Source organism: Neodiprion virginianus, chromosome 6, assembly GCF_021901495.1.
Source record: "Neodiprion virginianus isolate iyNeoVirg1 chromosome 6, iyNeoVirg1.1, whole genome shotgun sequence".
Taxonomy (NCBI): Eukaryota; Metazoa; Arthropoda; class Insecta; order Hymenoptera; family Diprionidae; genus Neodiprion; species Neodiprion virginianus.
The window spans coordinates 11,625,332-11,645,184 of NC_060882.1; the positions used below are offsets into that span (position 1 = coordinate 11,625,332).

General features: G+C 40.1%; 1 protein-coding gene across 12 annotated transcripts in view; it reads left to right on the forward strand.

Moving 5' to 3' along the window:
- The window catches only part of LOC124306819 (ephrin type-A receptor 4), a 167,805-nt gene that overhangs the window by 93,935 nt on the left and 54,017 nt on the right, over positions 1–19,853 (forward strand). For all 12 annotated transcript variants that reach the window (XM_046767859.1, XM_046767856.1, XM_046767861.1 and 9 more), the window contains exon 3: positions 1,017–1,096. In XM_046767859.1, the coding sequence (XP_046623815.1) occupies positions 1,017–1,096 (80 nt within the window). The remainder of the gene's footprint in view (positions 1–1,016; positions 1,097–19,853) is intronic.

The following is a 19,853-nucleotide window of genomic DNA, read 5'->3' on the forward strand; positions in this document are numbered from 1 at the left end:
TTTCGTAAACGAGGATTTATGCTCTCGTCTTAATACTCGTTGGTACATACAAAGTATGTCAAGACAACTGGCTTGTAAATTTATTTTCTGAAGAGTTCTTTTCCTAAGGTTTGATATGCGATGTAAAAAGTTCTGAGACAGATTCTGAGAAGGGTTCTGCTTCGGCGTAACTTATAATCCAGCTTGTGCCCATAGCTGAAAAAGGATATGTTCTGTGGGCATGAAAAAATCATTTTATTCTATAAATCCCTGCACAGTTCTCCCACAAAAAGTTGAGCTTTTCTAATTTTATTTACTTATGAATATTCCATATCCATATTTAACAAGGAGCTCGGGATATTAGGAAAACTATATGGAAAATGTTTTATTTCCAAGCGTCAACATCAATTTCTTGGTCACTTAAATTGTTCTATTTCCAGTATTTGAAATCCACGATGAATTGTACGAATCAACCGAATAAAGGTAGGACTTGCATATGTGCATCAATCTGTACCCCGTTGATGAAATGATCTCCAAAATGACCAGAACTAGTTTTGTGTAGCACTATGGTACCGGTTTTAATACGAGTACATTCTTTTATTTGCGAAAGACGCCCAAATTTGAAATTCTAAATATCTAAGCGCACAAGTATGACAAGTACATGTATCAATGTATAGGAAGTAGCGGTTCAAGCAAGGGTTACATATATGAAAGGTCAGATTAGGTTAGGTGAGGTCAAGTTGGGTGCGCAGATACTTACGTAGTCCTGAAGCAGGTAAGGCGTACGTATAATATACACGTAAAAAGGTACGTAACGCTCCGTAGGATGAAGTCGGATCAGGACATGGTACTCTGGGAATCTCGGAGCGTAATGTGAACAACAGTTATTATGTATGATAACAGCAACAATAATTGCAATAGCGTTATAATAACCTTAATATTATTAACGTTTTACTTGGGACACAACCGTCGAAAGCAATTCATCACGGCGAGATAAAGACCAATTTCACTCATATCTTTCTGTTTTGTGATTGCAGTTGTCTTGCTGGACACTACGACAGAAGGACGTCTCGATTGGACCCGGTATCCTTACGGCGCTCAGGCCAGCACTCCGGGTGTAAGTACATTTAGGATACAACTAGTAACTGCATGATCCTCGCTTATGCATTACCCTTCAAATTCAACAGACATTCGCGTCGACACAGGTTGCCGCAGTTGTACGGAGGCCCTAGACTGAAATTTCCGGATTTCACACGACATGATTTGATCACGGAGCTGAAATTGACTCTCGGCGTTGGGTTTAGTAGAACTGAGAATGAACGTTACAACATAAAATCACCCGTATTGCATTCGTATAATAGCAATACATCTGATTGTGGGTTTGGATAGTGTTTTAAATAACCATTGGTGTCGGTGTCCGGATTTTCACATCGATATTCGAATGATTGTGCTGGCTGAGAAAAGGCCGATAAAGGCCTAATCCGTTCTCTATTTGAATACAATTGACACCTGATGTGATCCTGGAGGACAGTGTGAGGTTCATTTTACTGTGAAGGCCATACCCAATCTCGTTGCTTCCTCGGCATTTGCAACAATATGTTTCTTACGAGATTTCAACCGCACGGTGACTTATCTCGTACCGGGGGGAACAGACGGTATATTTGCTGGTTAAATTATGACCACGAATTCCTCGATCCCTGCATAGTAGACTGTTTTCTCTATTTGCTCATCTCGTGCGCCGGTGGTGTAGAGCTACTGCCAGATTCGTGCGTTACAATTTTCTTATACATACGCAGGTACCCAGCACCATGTATTGTACAGTGGTCGTGTATCGTTGGCGTGTATAACTATGCGGTGCTGCGGTGGTAGCATCCGGCGTTACAACATTAAACATGGTACATTGTATACCTTAGGTAGCAACGAAAATCAACACAAGTTTAAAGCGCTTTTCAAACGCCGTCACCATTTTCGATTAGCGCTACCACACTAACGACCTACATATTTGAAAAATCTACCCTAACGCGGACGAAGGCCGTTTCGTCGGGACATAGCCATTGATGCTTCACCAGCAACACCGGCAGCGCTGTTCCTGTGCCGACTGCTCTCTAATTTGTTCGTTCAAACAAAAAGCAATTTGTTAGTCGACTTCGCTGAAGGAAAGAGTATCAGGACGAGAGCGAGAACGAGGATCCGTCGTTCAGACTCATCGACACCGTCATCCGCATCCGCATCACCATCGCCATCATCATCATCAACGGGGTAGATGCAGCAGGAACGACGGCAGCAGCAAAAGAGCAACGGCAGTCTCGCGTCCGTGAACTGGGCACAAGGCTGATTTAAACCTGTCTGGCAACCCGCTGTGCGCTCAACAATTGAAAAACAAACATGGCGCCCAATGCTCGCTTCGCCCTGACCAGCGGGGGCTCACGTATGCTTCGGACCTCTGCCCGATATATACCGATATATACGACGCGTACCTTTCCTCATTCTCATCCTCTTCCTCTTCTCTGATGGTTTTGAGCTCTTCGCGCGGAGGGAATTTGTCGGTGGTACCACTTGTTCGTTTTGACAGTTAATATACACTGTGGCCCCGGGAAATTGCATTGTGTCGGAGTGTCCGAAGAATCCTCTGTGTTTTAGACCCTACGGTCCTTCGCATTATTCATCCTGTCTCGTCGCTACGTTTCCCGTATGGCAAGGATTTTTAAAAATCCTCACAAGCTTGATGATTCCGAGAAGTCACACAAATTTACAGGGTCACGTTTCTCATTCCTGTGTGTGGAGCATGCTATTTTAGTCTGAATTAATTCTGCGAAGTAAAGAGTATTCCAAGATCTACAGTGTGTTTTGTCTTGACTAACAATTGAAGAGAACATTTATTCCATGTGATGACATTTTTGTTCAACAAAGTTAACAAAGAAGACTCGTCGTGATAGCATACCGATTTTAATGTATGTACATGAGCTGCCAGTGGATTGCATTACTTGGAAACTTGCGTCGAAGACTGGACAAAAATATATAGAGGGAATATTATTCTTCACTGCAACCTTGTAAGCTAGCGTTATTGAGGTAATATTATTAAAACAAAGTCATAACTTTTTCCTTAATAAAATGTATCGAATTTTATTTCTATTTTAATTCCTGTTCCGTGTTTGATTCCATACCGTTCATATCGTCAAGCATGACTTAAAAATAATTTTAATCCGCCATAGGCCTTATGTATTCAGAGAGGAATCAGATTCGAGGTTTAAAGTTTAAATAGCCGGGAAAGTATCTGTATCTTTCGCTTAAAATCATCTTTTAAGGATAATATCGGGAAGTAGTGAAAACGAGTCGACTACCGGCAGAGAGGTAACTCGAGCTTTTCTTCGGATTAATCTAACGTACCTAATGCAATAAATTTCTCCGTCAAGATACAAAGTTATTAATATACAGTGCCCAAGGGCGGAACTGCGTCAGGGCAAACAAGCCAAACAGAATTACTCTGGAGTATTTGAACAAACCGATGAAGGTTGGTGCAGAGGTCCTACCACCAGAGAAGCCCGTAGTAGGAAGATGGGGTCAGAACTCACACAAAGGGGGATCAACTAATCACCGAAACTTCCCCTTTGGACCAACTTCTCATCCCAAAGTCTTTGGGCGTTCTACATTATAAATACACCCATTGTATACTTCTACACCAATAAATGTCTACCGCTTGTTCTGATACTCACATACAAACTGTTTTTCGTGCCCTTTTTTTTTATATTTAGTATTGCACAATCGTGTCAAGAGTTTTGGAAATTGTCGGTTCTTTCGTAATTGAAATAATTATATAAAAATTACCTCGGAAGTGTTGGACGTCTCACAAGTCTCGTGTTCCATCTTCGCATGGCTCAGATGATAAATCTGTTGAACACTCCGCGCTGAAATGGTACCTGAAAATTCTTTTTCAACAGCTGGACGATCAGTCTAATTTCAAACAAACTACTTTGAAACGCGTTCTCCAAACAATTAACCCATTATTTGCTTTTGCTGGTATTCCCGGAACGTCGGTCACGATTAGGGATCAGCGGGGTATGATGGTGGTGGGACCCTAGCTATATTTGGGAACTGCTGGCAACGCGTTATCTATCTGAAAGTAGAGATCTCGTCGTGCGGAATTAAAGCTGATCTTTTTAAATAGAAATGTGGGGTCTGCCGCTACACAGACGCGGATTCGGCCCATTAATACTCCTTCTCTCCGATCTTCGAGCGTGACGTTTCAGACTCTTATAATCTTCGTCATCATTCTCAAGTTTCACTCATCATCATTAAAAATGTTCCGCCATTTCTTGAATAAAACAAACAATTAAGTAACCAGACTTGAGCCCATGCCGTGATGAACGAAGCGATCACAGGTGTAGTGAAATCATTATGCAAAATCATGAGCTCTGCAACATCATGTAAATTGCAAAATCTTCACACTCTTATTTGAGTCGGAGAATGATTCTGTGCGTGAATGATCTGAATAAAATAAGCGTATCAAGTATGATGGAAGGAATCGCATGGACGAGGAGGGGTAAAGTAACACGGGGTCGGTACAGATGAGGAGTACATAGTGAGTAGGCATTAGTTTTACCCAGAAGATGGACCTTTGAAGTTGGGAACCCCAAGAAGACACGCGTGGCACAGATCTTATCTGCAAGTTTCATCTCCCGTGAAGAAGAAGAGTCCTTCCCCAATTCCGATCTACGTCGCTGCATAGAATCGGGGTATACATCTTCTTGGATCTGGTCTTGAAATTACTACGCGAGTCTAAAACTAGAAACATTTGTAATATGTGACCGGCATGCAGAGAGAATACGTACTATCCTCGCATGTGTGTAGGCATAGACGTGTGTACGCACATGGAATTATGTGAGCACGATAGTTTGTTTGGTACGCGCACGCAAACCGACAGTTCTTCTTCAGTTCCTGGCTCTACTGCCATACGTTTTCACGATACGACGAAACGGGACGGGACGGACGCTCGCCAACCAGATCACATACCGGGCATTATTAATTCCCGAAAGTTCTTAAAAACAAAAGATTAATTCCGCGTGTAGGTACGAGAATGCATGCCTTCTCGGGGAGGACTGGCCAAGAATTTTTTACCAACTTACAGTCACAGTCTTCTCTGTGGGAAAGATCGTCTCCCCCGATATATAGGCATACTCGCTTGTGTGTATACCTATGGAATTTGAAAACGTGAGCAACGGTTTATGATTCAATTCGTAGAAACGATGGGCTTTTATTCTTCAGCCATTGCTGTTGCACTTCAATGTACATATTCAGGACCTCTGTGTCGAACTTATAAGGACATGATCAGAGGTTCTTTAATCCCCTTAAAGATTAGCATTTTTCAACCTGAATACCCGTAAAATTGACTTTGGCATTCCAATTTTTGCGCATTTTCTCTTTACCTACGCTGTAAGAAGAATTTTCGTCCTAGCGATAGTTGGTTGTTTGATGCTGCAGCAAGCCGAAGCTCCTGTTTCTGTTCCAGCTGGTGTTGCCGCTGTGGTGAACGGCTGTGCAAAGCTTTATTAATCCCCGGGAAATAGATGAGTTACACTGCAAACACTTGGACAATGGCGCTCGGCGTGGCTCCCCTAGCACTATTGTCGATCGTGTCAAAATAAATCTGACCCGAACGTGTTCAGGTTGAGTTAGGTTAGGATTTATTTATAATCCTTTGGCCCTTTTTTCGTTGTCTCCCTCGATATTGATCGACACATATTCAAGACGTGTTTCGATCTTTTTCGAAAAGCTTTTACCTACACACACCTCGGTGGGTATTTTTCAGGACGAAATTTTTCGACGAACGGATTATCTTAGTCAGGGTTTCGAATTTTCATTTTATTACTCCATCTCTTGGCTTGTCTGAATTTGTTTTTCGCGGTCCATGCATTATAAAATTGCGTACCTCTGTCGTACAAATGTTAGTATACAGCGGTTCGAAATTTTTTATATTCTCTCTCTTTTTTTGCAACTTTATTTTCAACGAAAAAACATTTTCCTCGCCTATTTATTATGCATGTTGCGTCCAGAAGACTTGCGCCTCGTTTCGCATCGTTAACGGTATAGCGAAAGCGTTGAATTCTCGGCGTCAGTTTTTTTTCCCGTGAAAAAATGGTGTATCAAAACAGAAGATCGAAAAAATGGGAAGCATTTTATTTGAGTTTTACGCAGATGTCCAGTGGAATCCGCTTTGGTTACGACGTCGACATCTTCGGTGTCCCGACGGTCAAGCCATCGAATTGACTTATCGTAGGTTTGATATCATGCATGAATATAATAATGCATAAACTAATAACAGTGGTTTACTGTGCGTAAATCGAATTGCAATATCTGCTTCGAAATTTAAAATATACTTCTGCTTACGAGGTAAACATTGACAGCCAAAGAAAAGATAAAAAGGAAGAAAGCGAAACAGGGAGAAGCAAAAAGAAATTGACCTCCGACCGTCGCGTCGATAGCTTTGAACACAAAGTTCGCGATTGAGGAACGACGTCTGCAGGTCGAGTGTTATTTCCTTGGCTATTTCTCTTGGGCATAAAAGGCCACATCCACCATCCCCGTAACGTTCATTCGCAACAAATCCGCCTTCGAGCCACAAGGATTGATGTCTGATCCCCGAGGATTCCGTGTCTATCCTTGCGACGGTGTCTTTGGTGGCAGCTGAAGCCGCCATAATCCTTTCCCGGTAATATTTTACGCTTTATTTTTTATGGGACATTTTTTACGTCCGCCCGTTTTTGTGCGTCATTCCTACGACCATGGAGCTTCGGGCAGGGGGGTGGGGGTCTGTTGACGATTGATTTAAAATGACCTGGCAAATGGCCCTCTTTTCTTCCACGTCAGTTTTTACTTTTTTACTCTTCTCTTTTTATTTCTTACCTCCTTTGCTTCCTTTTCTTTCTGTTTTCTTCCTACTCTCTACAGTCGTATACACACGCCCGTGTTTTTCCTCTTTCGTTTTTATCACCCCTTGCACGGCGTTTTTCTTTTTTATTTGAATGTTCTTCTTCGCCCAATGATATTTATCTCTCCCCCCGCAGCTTACGTGCGACGTTTTTAATTTCCGAGGAGGTCCAAAGTCGTTACCAACCCTGTCGTACGTATTGGGTCGAGGCACGTCTTGACGCGCTTGGTTTGATAAGGTTCAAGTCTCTCTCTCTCACGCACTCTACATATATACGTACACTCTGGAGAAATGCAGGAGTAATATATATAATATTATATTATCTTCCCCTTTGAGAAATAGAAATGTTCGTCACGGCGCGATAAGAAGAGTGAGCCCCGGCCTCCGCGCATCCTGCAATTTTCTCTTTGAAGAAAATACACTTCCTCCCTGCCCCTTATTGGTCTTGTTTTTCGTCTGGTCTTGGCGAGTAGCTGCCTCGCAACGAATTCCGCATGACGGTTTGGCGGCATCGCCGCCAATTGATGCGAAACTTTTCTCGCAAGTTAACTTAGCGTCAGCTCCTCGATCTACCGGGATCCGTTCCGTCGATGTAAGACGGTATTATATGGTTAAGGAAGAGGGAGTTTGTGCCCCGGGTATTCCCCCGGCGGCCACCACGGTTGGTTTAACCACCCTCCGGTTCCACCTGCACAACCGGGCTTCTCTTCTATCCAGTTATCTGGGAGTTCTCTTATCGCGTCGTCCTTCTCTGTCCGGTACCCCCCGCGGCCTCAGCCTCAGGACCCCTGGATTGCCCCTCGCACTCTGCTCCCAGGTTGCCTTTGGCCTCCCTTCCCCCCCTCGCTGTGTACAGACGGAACGTGAGCCCGTCCCCCGTCTGCCTCCCTTTATCCCATGGGCAATGCGGTCACGTTCCGGTTACCATGACTACCGCGAGATGCATTCCCATTCCCTCTCGTTAGCTTAAACCGCCCGCGTACCGAATTCTAATGGGAATCGTACAGATGCGCAGACTTCTTATTCGCCGTACCTCCCACCGCCTCGTCAGTGCGCTTATGTACATATATCACCATCCATTTTTCATCTGCATTCTCATCCCTTCTTTCATCCACGGAACCACCGTTTCCAGGATAAATCAACACATTGTTACGTACGTGATTGTTATATGTATGTATGGGAGTATATTCCGTTATGAAAGGGTAGAACAAATAATTTTACCATCTAAACGCGGGTTATATTTGCACAAGTAGGACGTGTCATTCATCGACTTGAAGTATATCGCATTTTTCATACGTACCTGTTGTTTACACTGTTTTAAATCGTTCTACGTCGCGATTAAGTGTTCTGAAACTCTTTCCGGATACCAGAAATGGCGTTGAAGTATTTTGATCGATATGATTGAACTTCAATGTTATTTTACACGCATAAAACGATGGTGTTTTATATATAGTCAATAAAGTGAAAACGAAGAAATGTGCAGAAATTCCGTCAATCCTCATTAGTTTCCTCTTCGTTTTAGTCTTCATTTGTTCACTCTGACTCAATTTAGTGACAAAGAGTCTTCTTGCGTCTCTTTGAAATTGACTCCCTCCCTCGCTCTACTCCGAAGATTTTTCCCGCATTCGAATAATAAGGCAGATTTGATAATGTTAGGTCATTCAACGATCCTGTCACTGGATAGTGACGAAGGCTTTTCATAGCGCCCGTCATGTTTTTGAACATGTCTCAATCTTTATTCCACATCTCCTACGTGTAATCGGGTGTTTATATGCGAAAATTTATAATACTTTTGTGTAGAAACTTAAGTAGGTACTGCTTGCTGAAAGGATTTTATGCTTCAAACAATAACGACTGTCTACGTTTTGTCACACGTTTTCGGCATTGTCTATTGTGGAATTACGAAAAGAATCACTCATCTTTGTATTCAACAGTGCATATAAAACCATTCACAAATCGACCGTATAAAAGTTGTCCTCAATTTTTATGGAAAAGTTTTTGATTCGAATGTCGACTCATGAGTCCTACGATAGTAACTCTCATCACTACGATTACGTTCGCAAGTCTTTCCCGTATCTAATGAGCATGTCATATTACGACTGGATTATAGAACTTGAATAAACTTCAGAGATACGGTTCAATAGTGGAAAACACTCGAGTCGAAGTGACTTTTATACACGATTTGAAACAATTCGCATTACCGCACATAATCCCACGTGAGTAGGCATGACGCTACAATATTTCATACGAACCAAATAGTCTCAAATACACGTCTTCGAACGATTCCCCGTGGTATTCTATGCTGCACGACTTGGCAATACCTCACATGATTTCCCGCGGATCAAGCGACTTCACAGGGGCATTGAGTGAATTCAAGAGATTTCTGACCGAGATGTTTACAGATATCTGGCCGAGTTGAAAACTGTTGGTGAACCCCTCCTGCGTTCCAGGGATCACACGCCAACTGGAACAACGTTGACAAGTGTTATATTTTTCAAGCGTCTGAGGGGGATTTCACGTTATATGAGTATGGGTCAGACGCGATATCAGTTTGTAATATAAATGAAAAACGGCGAGCGAGGGTAAAAGGATATGGGGAAAAAACGGCGGAACGGTGATAATTTATGACGGAGCAAATTCATGGAGCTATGTCGGCTCCGGGGGGATGCAGAGTGCCGGAGTTGATACGAACGGTCTGGATTCTGTACCAGACCAGCTCGAAGACGAGTCAATAACGCAATCTTATAGGTACCTACATATACCATATAAGCATGCCAGAAAAGAATAACGATTATGAATTATCGAGCCAAAGATATCTTTTTTCTATCGCAGCGCGCACAGATCATCTCATCCTATATCCCGTATGTGAATATGTGGCGTGCATTCCGCGTCTACGTGACAGCGAACAAGCCGCCCGCCGCACTCGGCAAGTCAGTTATTTGTTTCGTCTCGTTTCACAGGCGATATAAATTATCGCTTATTAGAACTGATAGCGTTTTAACTGAGGGATATATTTTAGTTGGCGGTTGGACGACTCGCCGCTCGAGCTCAAGAAGGAGGAGAAGCGCGTGTCTGCGTGTGGGCCGAATTCCATCTGTTTAAGATTTAATTTTGAAATCAGAGCTCCTCGCGCGTTATATGTGTACAGGCTTCATGAATTTATTTGTTAAATTAGTGCATCGCTTTGCTTTGCTCTTTCGGAGTAGGGGGTGCTCCACGGAGCGACGGTCAGGAGGACAAGGAGGAGGAGGCAGGAGAGGTGGAGGCCAACACTTGCCTAATTATTTATTCGTCTTAACGAGGAAATAAAGTATTCAAAAGAAGACGCAATCAATTCACTCTCCGGCCTAACGTCTTATCTGCCTTATTATCTGGCCGAGAAAGCGAAAGAGGGATAATAAGAGACTCTTGAATAACGTTGATGTGTTTCTAAAAGTTCGTTCCGGAGTGACTTGGAACAAAGAAAGAAACAAAACAACATTAATTGTTTCTTGTAATTCCAATTTTACAGGACACAGTTTTCTCTTTTCTCTGTCCTTATTGTATTTTTAAAAGATAAATATTAATTCTTAACAGCGTCTCTAGATGGTAGACATTTTCTAAAATTTCATCATTACAATTATGCTAAGCGGGTAAAAATGGCATCGTCCACAAAAATTTTTTTGTCTAATTTATCATCGAAATTGATAGGACACACGTAACTATCATTGTATTTTTATACCTTCTGATCACACATTCTAAAATGAACATGTTGCAGAGGCTCAAGCTTCATTGTAAGGTTACGGTATTGTGACGTTACTAGTCGGTAGTCTAAAATTGGAAATAACTGATGAATTTTGAAATTTTAAAAATTGAAAAACAGTTAAGAATTGAACTTGAATACTATCTTTCGAAACGTACAATAAAAAAAAGGAAAACACCAGCCTATTGTCTTTAACGAAAAATACAATGTGCAGTTATGACTGGCTGGAAATCTTTTTCTTTCTTCTCGTCCCACGAATCTTTCTTTTCTCCAAAAAAGTGGGATACAAGGTTCAGTTTGAGTAAATCTTCACTGAGGTAGAGCTGGTTTTGACATAGCAACAAATAAAAGATCCGATTGTTGCTCTAAAGTAAAGCACGAACAGTTGGCAGAGAGAGAGAGAGGGAGAGAGAGAGACAGAGAAAGGATGTGAGAGGCGTGGCGAGCTTCTCTAAAATCACCATCAACTTTTCTCATTTAAACTTGTTACAAGTATCTGTCTTCTCAATTCTTCTTAGAATGTATAATAAAGAATATTATATATATTTATATATATATACGTATATATATAATAGACTGTATAAAAATATCGATGATTTGTTTTCAAAATTCAAGTCGAATATATTGTTCGAAATGACGAAAAAAAGATTCTGTCCAAGTTTCAGCTCTTAATACAAATATTTAAAGGTGGCTCATCGCGATTATTTTCTATTTCCCAATTAGATAATTCGGGAAGTTTTTGTTTTTTTATTTGGTATTTTATAACTCGTCAACGCGTTAGTGTACTGATAAGACAAGAATGTATTTTTATAGGGAATTGAACGCTCAACAAAAACGGTCTCCTATCATTTTACGATAAATCTACTGTTTCAAAAGTTTTTCAAGGTCCTTGGATAACTTTTGAAAGAGACAGATGTATCATAAAATGATTGTAGACTTTTTTCGTAGGGTGTTCAATTCCCTACAAAAATATGTTCTGGTCTTATCATAACGATATTGCGTTGACGAGTTATGAAATTCCAAAGTTAAAAAAAAAATTTCCAATGTTATGTAAGGAACATTGCAGTGAGGCACCTCTAAATATTAATGTTAAGAGTTGAAACTTGGACAGCATCATTTTTTCGTCACTTTGAACAACATTTTCAACTTTAATTTAAAAAAAAAAAGTCGATTCTTTGATACACATATATGTATATTAGGGTGTCCGTTATTTCCCAAATCGATTTTTTTGTAGCTATCGCCCACTGAAGTTTTAGTTTCTGACCTAAAAAAAATTATCCACCCGAAATCAGCTCTTAAATTTCAAATTAAACCGTGCCGAAATCATGTTACTTTTCCCATTTAAATAACATGGGATTTTTAGACTTTTTATTTTTAATTTTTTTTCTCAGAAACAACTGAAAATAAAAACCTAACCAAAGCATATTCCGGTGTAAAATTGAACGCTCTACAAAAAGTATCTCTTATGAATTTTTGATTAAATCACTCCTTCAGAAGTTATTTAAGGTTAAACTGGTGTTTAATTTTAATTTTTAATTTTTTTCAATTTTGTTTTCATTTTTTCCTTTTTTGACTCCGAAATCTTTAAAATAAAAAATAAAAATTGTGCTAAGTAGAGCGCTGATGTTTATTCATGTCGATTTTATGGCTTAAACTGAAAATTTTAAACAAAAAAAAATTGTTTTTTGAGAAATGAATGAAACAACATACTTTTCCTTCCACAGACGGACTTTGAAATGGATAAATGGACATTGGTGAGATAAAAACGTCGAAAATTTCTTTGTTAATCATGTGATAATGAGGTTTATTATAGTTTTTGCTGTTTTTACAATTTTTTCGTTAAGCAAGCTTTGGTCGCATTAGGATATTTTGATTTATACTCACTCACAACTTGTATCAAATACTGTTTTTGGTCTTCTCGTGTTGTTAAAATGTTAATATACTCTAAGACTATATACTCTAAGACTATATACTCTAAGAGTATATTAACATTTTAATATGTTAAATATTATATAATATAAAATGTTAATATACTCTAAGACTATATACTCTAAGAGTATATTAACATTTTAATATGTTAAATATTATATAATATAAAATGTTAATATACTCTAAGACTATATACTCTAAGAGTATATTAACATTTTAATATGTTAAATATTATATAATATAAAATGTTAATATACTCTAAGACTATATACTCTAAGAGTATATTAACATTTTAATATGTTAAATATTATATAATATAAAATGTTAATATACTCTAAGACTATATACTCTAAGAGTATATTAACATTTTAATATGTTAAATATTATATAATATAAAATGTTAATATACTCTAAGACTATATACTCTAAGAGTATATTAACATTTTAATATGTTAAATATTATATAATATAAAATGTTAATATACTCTAAGACTATATACTCTAAGAGTATATTAACATTTTAATATGTTAAATATTATATAATATAAAATGTTAATATACTCTAAGACTATATACTCTAAGAGTATATTAACATTTTAATATGTTAAATATTATATAATATAAAATGTTAATATACTCTAAGACTATATACTCTAAGAGTATATTAACATTTTAATATGTTAAATATTATATAATATAAAATGTTAATATACTCTAAGACTATATACTCTAAGAGTATATTAACATTTTAATATGTTAAATATTATATAATATAAAATGTTAATATACTCTAAGACTATATACTCTAAGAGTATATTAACATTTTAACAACACGAGAAGACCAAAAACAGTATTTGATACAAGTTGTGAGTGAGTATAAATCAAAATATCCTAATGCGACCAAAGCTTGCTTAACGAAAAAATTGTAAAAACAGCAAAAACTATAATAAACCTCATTATCACATGATTAACAAAGAAATTTTCGACGTTTTTATCTCACCAATGTCCATTTATCCATTTCAAAGTCCGTCTGTGGAAGGAAAAGTATGTTGTTTCATTCATTTCTCAAAAAACAATTTTTTTTTGTTTAAAATTTTCAGTTTAAGCCATAAAATCGACATGAATAAACATCAGCGCTCTACTTAGCACAATTTTTATTTTTTATTTTAAAGATTTCGGAGTCAAAAAAGGAAAAAATGAAAACAAAATTGAAAAAAATTAAAAATTAAAATTAAACACCAGTTTAACCTTAAATAACTTCTGAAGGAGTGATTTAATCAAAAATTCATAAGAGATACTTTTTGTAGAGCGTTCAATTTTACACCGGAATATGCTTTGGTTAGGTTTTTATTTTCAGTTGTTTCTGAGAAAAAAAATTAAAAATAAAAAGTCTAAAAATCCCATGTTATTTAAATGGGAAAAGTAACATGATTTCGGCACGGTTTAATTTGAAATTTAAGAGCTGATTTCGGGTGGATAATTTTTTTTAGGTCAGAAACTAAAACTTCAGTGGGCGATAGCTACAAAAAAATCGATTTGGGAAATAACGGACACCCTAATGTATATGTCTACATGCATGTCTATATGTATATAGGTATAACGGTGTTGCGGACCGCTAGGGTTTCTACCCAATTAACTAATCGTAATTGTTCATTTCCTCTCAGGTGAAGTGAGCTGCAGGTCGGAAAATACCTAGAGTTATTAACAAAGATATTTGATGGAAACCTTTTCAGACAAGACGAGATATTCGAAATACGCGAACTTCTGCGAGAACAAAATGGACAAACTGTCTTGTAGAAGTTCATCTCACCTCCTCGTGCCTTAGTGCCGTATCTGCATAACGTTATACTGTACGTATAGACTCAACGAGATTTTGAAGTTTTTGGTTATTACTTGATAATCTACTCAGAATTCTTTTGTTATTTTGTCAAGAACAGCAAAGACAGAACACTCGCCAATGCATAAGTTACAATATCACTTTGGCGAGTAACGAACAAATAAGAAACGTGGTTTGTTGTTTGTTTGTGTCAGATCATCGTGAAGGATATATGTCGCGTAGCTATTACATGAGGAAAAAAAGAACACGCTTGGTATAAAAATTGTGGAAAAACGCAATAAATAGAGTTTTCCAACAACACTGTTACCAAATGCTTCCATAAACAAGTATCGTTGTCGTGCGCACTAACAATAAGTCTGTTCAGTCAGCGTGTATGAATTCAGAATCAAACTGTAGCATTGAATGTAAGGTACAAGAGACAATATTCCGCGGCACTTGACACGAATGACCCGGCCTGCAAGGCAAAGCTGCGAGCGAGCGAGGGTTGAGTAATTCGGGGGTTTTTCCGGCGAGGATTTTGCTCTGCAAATAGTGGAAGAGGCCCTCTGAATCAGTCACCGAACTCTCCTGCACCGAGCTGCCCATGTACAAGTAAATGGTCCAGCATATGCATGCCGTACATACACAACTGTGAAACTTGGCTATATTTGCATAGAGAAATGCCCTCTCTTCTCTGCACTTGTGCTAATCAGTTCTTTATCCCGGTAGTAATTCTCCGCAGGGCGACAAACCTATGGACCTTCATCTTACTCGGCTAATGCAACGTCTACGGTTTCTCTGCATGTTAATTTTCCGGGATAATGTAGCTAGCTTTTTCTCTCTCTCGCTCTCTCACCCCCTACCTTTTCTTTCCCCTCTCTCGCTCTCATGGTATTATTAGGCAAGTGTAACTTCTACTTATATACCGAGTACACAGGCATTACGTGTATATGTGCGCGCACGGTGGTACAAACTGTATACGTGTTGCGGGGTAGGGACCTCTGCCTTGGCCAATGAGAGAACCAGCTCCGTCATATTTCGCCCTAAATCTTAATTAGGAATTTTACGAGGAGGAACTTTACAGAGGGTTGGTTGGTTGGTTAACTCCCTCCCTCCCTCCCGCTCGCCCTCCTCCTTGCCTTTTCTCTCTCGCTACATCGCGCTATCTCGCTACTCCTCCTTCCCTTCTTCTGTTTTGACCCCGCTTGCAGCGAGAGCTGCTATATCATAATTACATCCTAAAAAAATAAAAAAATATACAAGTAAAAGGAAGAAGACAAAGAAGATATAAGAAAGAAAGAAAATTATAACTCGGATGCTTACAGTTAGTCAGTAATAACTTAAAACCCTGTGAAACTTCCTGATGCGTAAAGGATCGCGAACTATGGGCGATGTAGAAAGTGAGGAGGAGCTTTTGATCAAACGCTGCTTATTCTGAACGAGAAAACACTGTGGCATATTGATTTCCGATGGCGTAATGTAGCCAGCTCGACAGCTGCCACATGCTCCAAGTTATGAAAAAATGAAAATTGATCAAAATCTTCGCCCCCGACGTTATCGGATAGGGGTAGGCGTTCGGAGTTGGTTCTACAACTTCAAACTCGAGATTCGATATCTCGAGAACCCCTCGAGTGATCCAGTTCAAACTTTTAGGGTATTTGATTATCGCTTTCGCCTCAAACCTGAGCTGAGAATGCGGGAATTTCTGACCACACTTCATATGTCCAAGCGAAGTAAGCATTTCAGATAGATGTAGTGCTTAAAATTAGTCTGTAGCTTGAATTCTTATTTATTCGTGCACGAATGGATGAACACTTTTCTTTAACAATACCTAGCTCAGCAGAGTTGAGGTTGGGTTAAAGAAAGTTGTCCCGAAATGACGTTCCTGATGTATGCCCACTTCGCGGGATGTAATTATGTATTTCGCGTGGGGAGTCGACGTAGGTATAACGTGCCGTAGAAATATACACCTACTGCTGCCTTCGTAATGATTTTGGGCTCGACACTCTCGTAGCAAAGCCTTTGGTTTGAATTAAACGCTGTTGTCTCTCAGCCCGCGAGGTTGATGTTCGGATACACCATACTAGCAGAGTTTCGTGAAATTAGATAATTCCAGAAACACAAGGGACATAACCGGTTTTCCAGGTGCACGAGGAGCGCTAGCGTGCAAAATCTTTGTTCACTTAATGCGCACCTTAAACCTCTAGCAAACATTATTCCAATGATATTATTTTCGCTCTCCCTAATCCTTTAATCTCCGACGTTCGAACAATGCGAGATCCTTCACCAGCAGTAAATAATACCCTCGAACCTTTTCGAACCTTCATCAGCCAACCTCCAACTTTTATCACATGCTCGTACAAGTTTTATTTTCTGCCGGGTTGGTATGTGCCTTTCCAATTTCACCAGCGAATCAACGTATATACCTATGTATGTAGGTAGTATATTATATACCTACGACTCACGGAATGAAACCTCACGCCTCCAAGTCAAACCGAGAAGATCAGCTCAAGCAATCCTCGAGTAAGAAGTTTGCGTCGAAAGGTATTCCGATCCACGTCTTGCAGGGTAGAAGAAGTTATAACTCGATGTGACTGGGTGAAATTAGAGAAAATTAGAGGAGAAAGGCTGCCCGTAACGTTTCCCCGCATCCACCGCAGGTATAATTATTCAAAGTTAACGCGGGAAGGAATACGTATAGAGGGCCTAATCCACTCCTAGAGACACTTGAAGCCGCGGAGCAAACACATCAACGGGGAAAACACACTCGAGTTGCCGCCGCCGCCACATACTTGACACCTTGTGTCAATAAATACAGCCCTGGTCTTTCCCTGTACTGTGGCAGACGGGCAGGCGAGGCGAGGCAATGGCTGATAGATTTATGAACCCGACGTACGTGCATACGGGTGTGTTCAGTCGTATAGGTAGGAGCCTCTTCGCACGCCATACCAACTCCATGCAGCACCGGTGTAGCGTGATGCAGTGGAGAGAAAAAGCATTCTGTGTCCGTGGGGAAGGCAGGGCGAGTTATCCACGAAACAACTGAGGAGAAAAGTCACGCTCGAAATTTATTAGAAGCGCGGAAAAGATGGTACCTAGGTGCTGTAAGGAGAGTTGGAACGAAGTCTCGGTTGCACGTCCGCTTGGAGCACACTCGCAACGCAACACCTAACACGTACGAATTCTCACCAGCCGTATAGAGGATGGATCCAAACTCCGAACATATTTACTCTCCATTCTCTAGTGGATGGGTATATCCTAAGGCACAATAAAATTTCGCAGCAGCCGGGTACTCTTCGGGAAGCCATCGATTCTTTCGGCTTCTCCATCACCGCGCTCTATCGTACACCTACCAACTACCTACGCTACGTTCGGTACTTCGTCTCCCCTCACTCACCATATTTTTCTCATCTATTTCCCGTCTCAAGAATTCTTTTTTCACTCCAAAGCGGTCACCCTTTCCATGCCTGGAGTGGATTTGCTTCTAAGTTTAGAGTCGTTCTCTGCCATTTCCGCCGCGTTGAAGGCTAAGTTTCTATGCTTTCAGCCGAAACGTGGCAATATTTTTTTTTTCTTATCGATAGAATACCAGACGATTAATGATGCGTACGTTCTGTAAACCTATATTACCGTCAGCTTTTGGCAAGGGAGTATTTTCGTAGTTTCATTTATTAAAGGACGGTTTGGATTCTGTGATCGGTACGATAAGAACTTTTGATCGATCCAAATTAAATTTATCCTAAAAATCTTGCCGCGTGCAAATAATTTTTAATCATCGGTGACGATGGATTCCGACGATTTTTACTTGCGATAAACGGAAAGCTGTTGGATGCTTTAATTTTTAGCTACTACCTAGTTCTTGGCGGCCTTTTATACGGTTCTGAGTGATTCCTACATTTAAACATCTTTATTACGAAAGACTCACGATACGAAGAATGTCCTAGTATGTGATGAAGAACTTTCACTGGAATCTGCTTTCATTTTGAAATTCTACACCTACGCGTCACGCGATTAATTTGCGCAAAGGGAAATTAAAACGCAAGCCACAACTCAGAAGTTGAAAAATTATCTGAAATGATATTCGTTTCATAAGTGAAAAATGTACTATTCTGAAAACGCGAGAAATCGCTACAAGTGTTTATAAATTTAGAAACGTTTTTTTCTTACGATGTACGTGGCGGCTTCACAATTCGCGCTTCATTAGCTACACAAACCGAAGGGGACAAGCTGCACGCGCACGTTGAGAGTCTGGCGAATTGAGATCTAATAATTGACGCGACCCGTCCCGACTGTCGAATTGACGGCCACAGTTTAATTTTATTATTGTACCTTGCCGAGGCGACGTAAATGAAATTTGGAGCATGCATCTACTGTAATTACGGCATTGTCAGCCGAAATCCAGGATAACTTATCCGCCGGACGATTAGGTGAACGGTGATCAAGCGTCACGCGAATGGTTCCTCGCATCCGCACCTGATACCTACGCGCTTCTATAAAAGTCTGCACCAATTATCGTGCAGCATCACGGCAAAGGAAGTCCGCTTGGCCCCCACGGTACGGAGTCTCAACTATTTCCATGCCACATAAATTAGGACTGAAAGGGTTAGGGGGCTGCCCCTAATTCTTTCGAACGACCGTCAAGCGTCAGATCGACGGTTATCGCTTTAGGAGAAGATAAATTTAAACTACTGACGAACGACAGCTTCAACGAGAACGACGACAAGTTTATACACATACTTACTATCACAGTTATGTGTGTGTATACAGCGCAGCTTGCTGTTCCCACACCCTCATCTATCGATCTATACGTATGTGAAACTCGGCGCTCCGAAACGTGCTTCCAAAATGTAGTATCTTTACGTACGGGCCGACAGGTTCTCAAAGTCATCGAAATATTTCGTTACTCTGCGAAAATGTACGATCGATTCAACAATAACCATCACGTTCAGCACCCCGGCAGTATAATAACTGTGCATTGATCAAACCCCGTTCAAACCTGACTGCGAACGTGAAAACTACCTTAACTACCATCGCCCGAAGAATGCCAAGTGAAACGTGCCTAACCTTTATTAAACCTGGCCAAGTTCAGATGGATCGTCAAATTTGTTGTAGGAAACATTTACTTGAGATTATAGATACTTACTTCTATCCAGCAGATACTTAAATTTTCAGTCGAAGCAGCTACACGCACAATTTAAAGACTGCGCGGCAAGTTTAACGCTTGAGAAAATTGCTGTAATTGCACAAAGCCTTCTTATTACTTATATAATCTTTTGTACAGTGTATAGAGAAGCGCTACGCCTTGCCCCGTCTGCCACGGCACACGAACGGCAACGGCAGCTGAGGGGGCAATGCGTAGACAGAAGGGAAAACGATTGTAAGTAATATTATCTGGTGCGGCTGCGGGAAGACGCGCTGAGCCGTTCCTCCCGCCCGGCATCACGACGATGGACCATTATTCC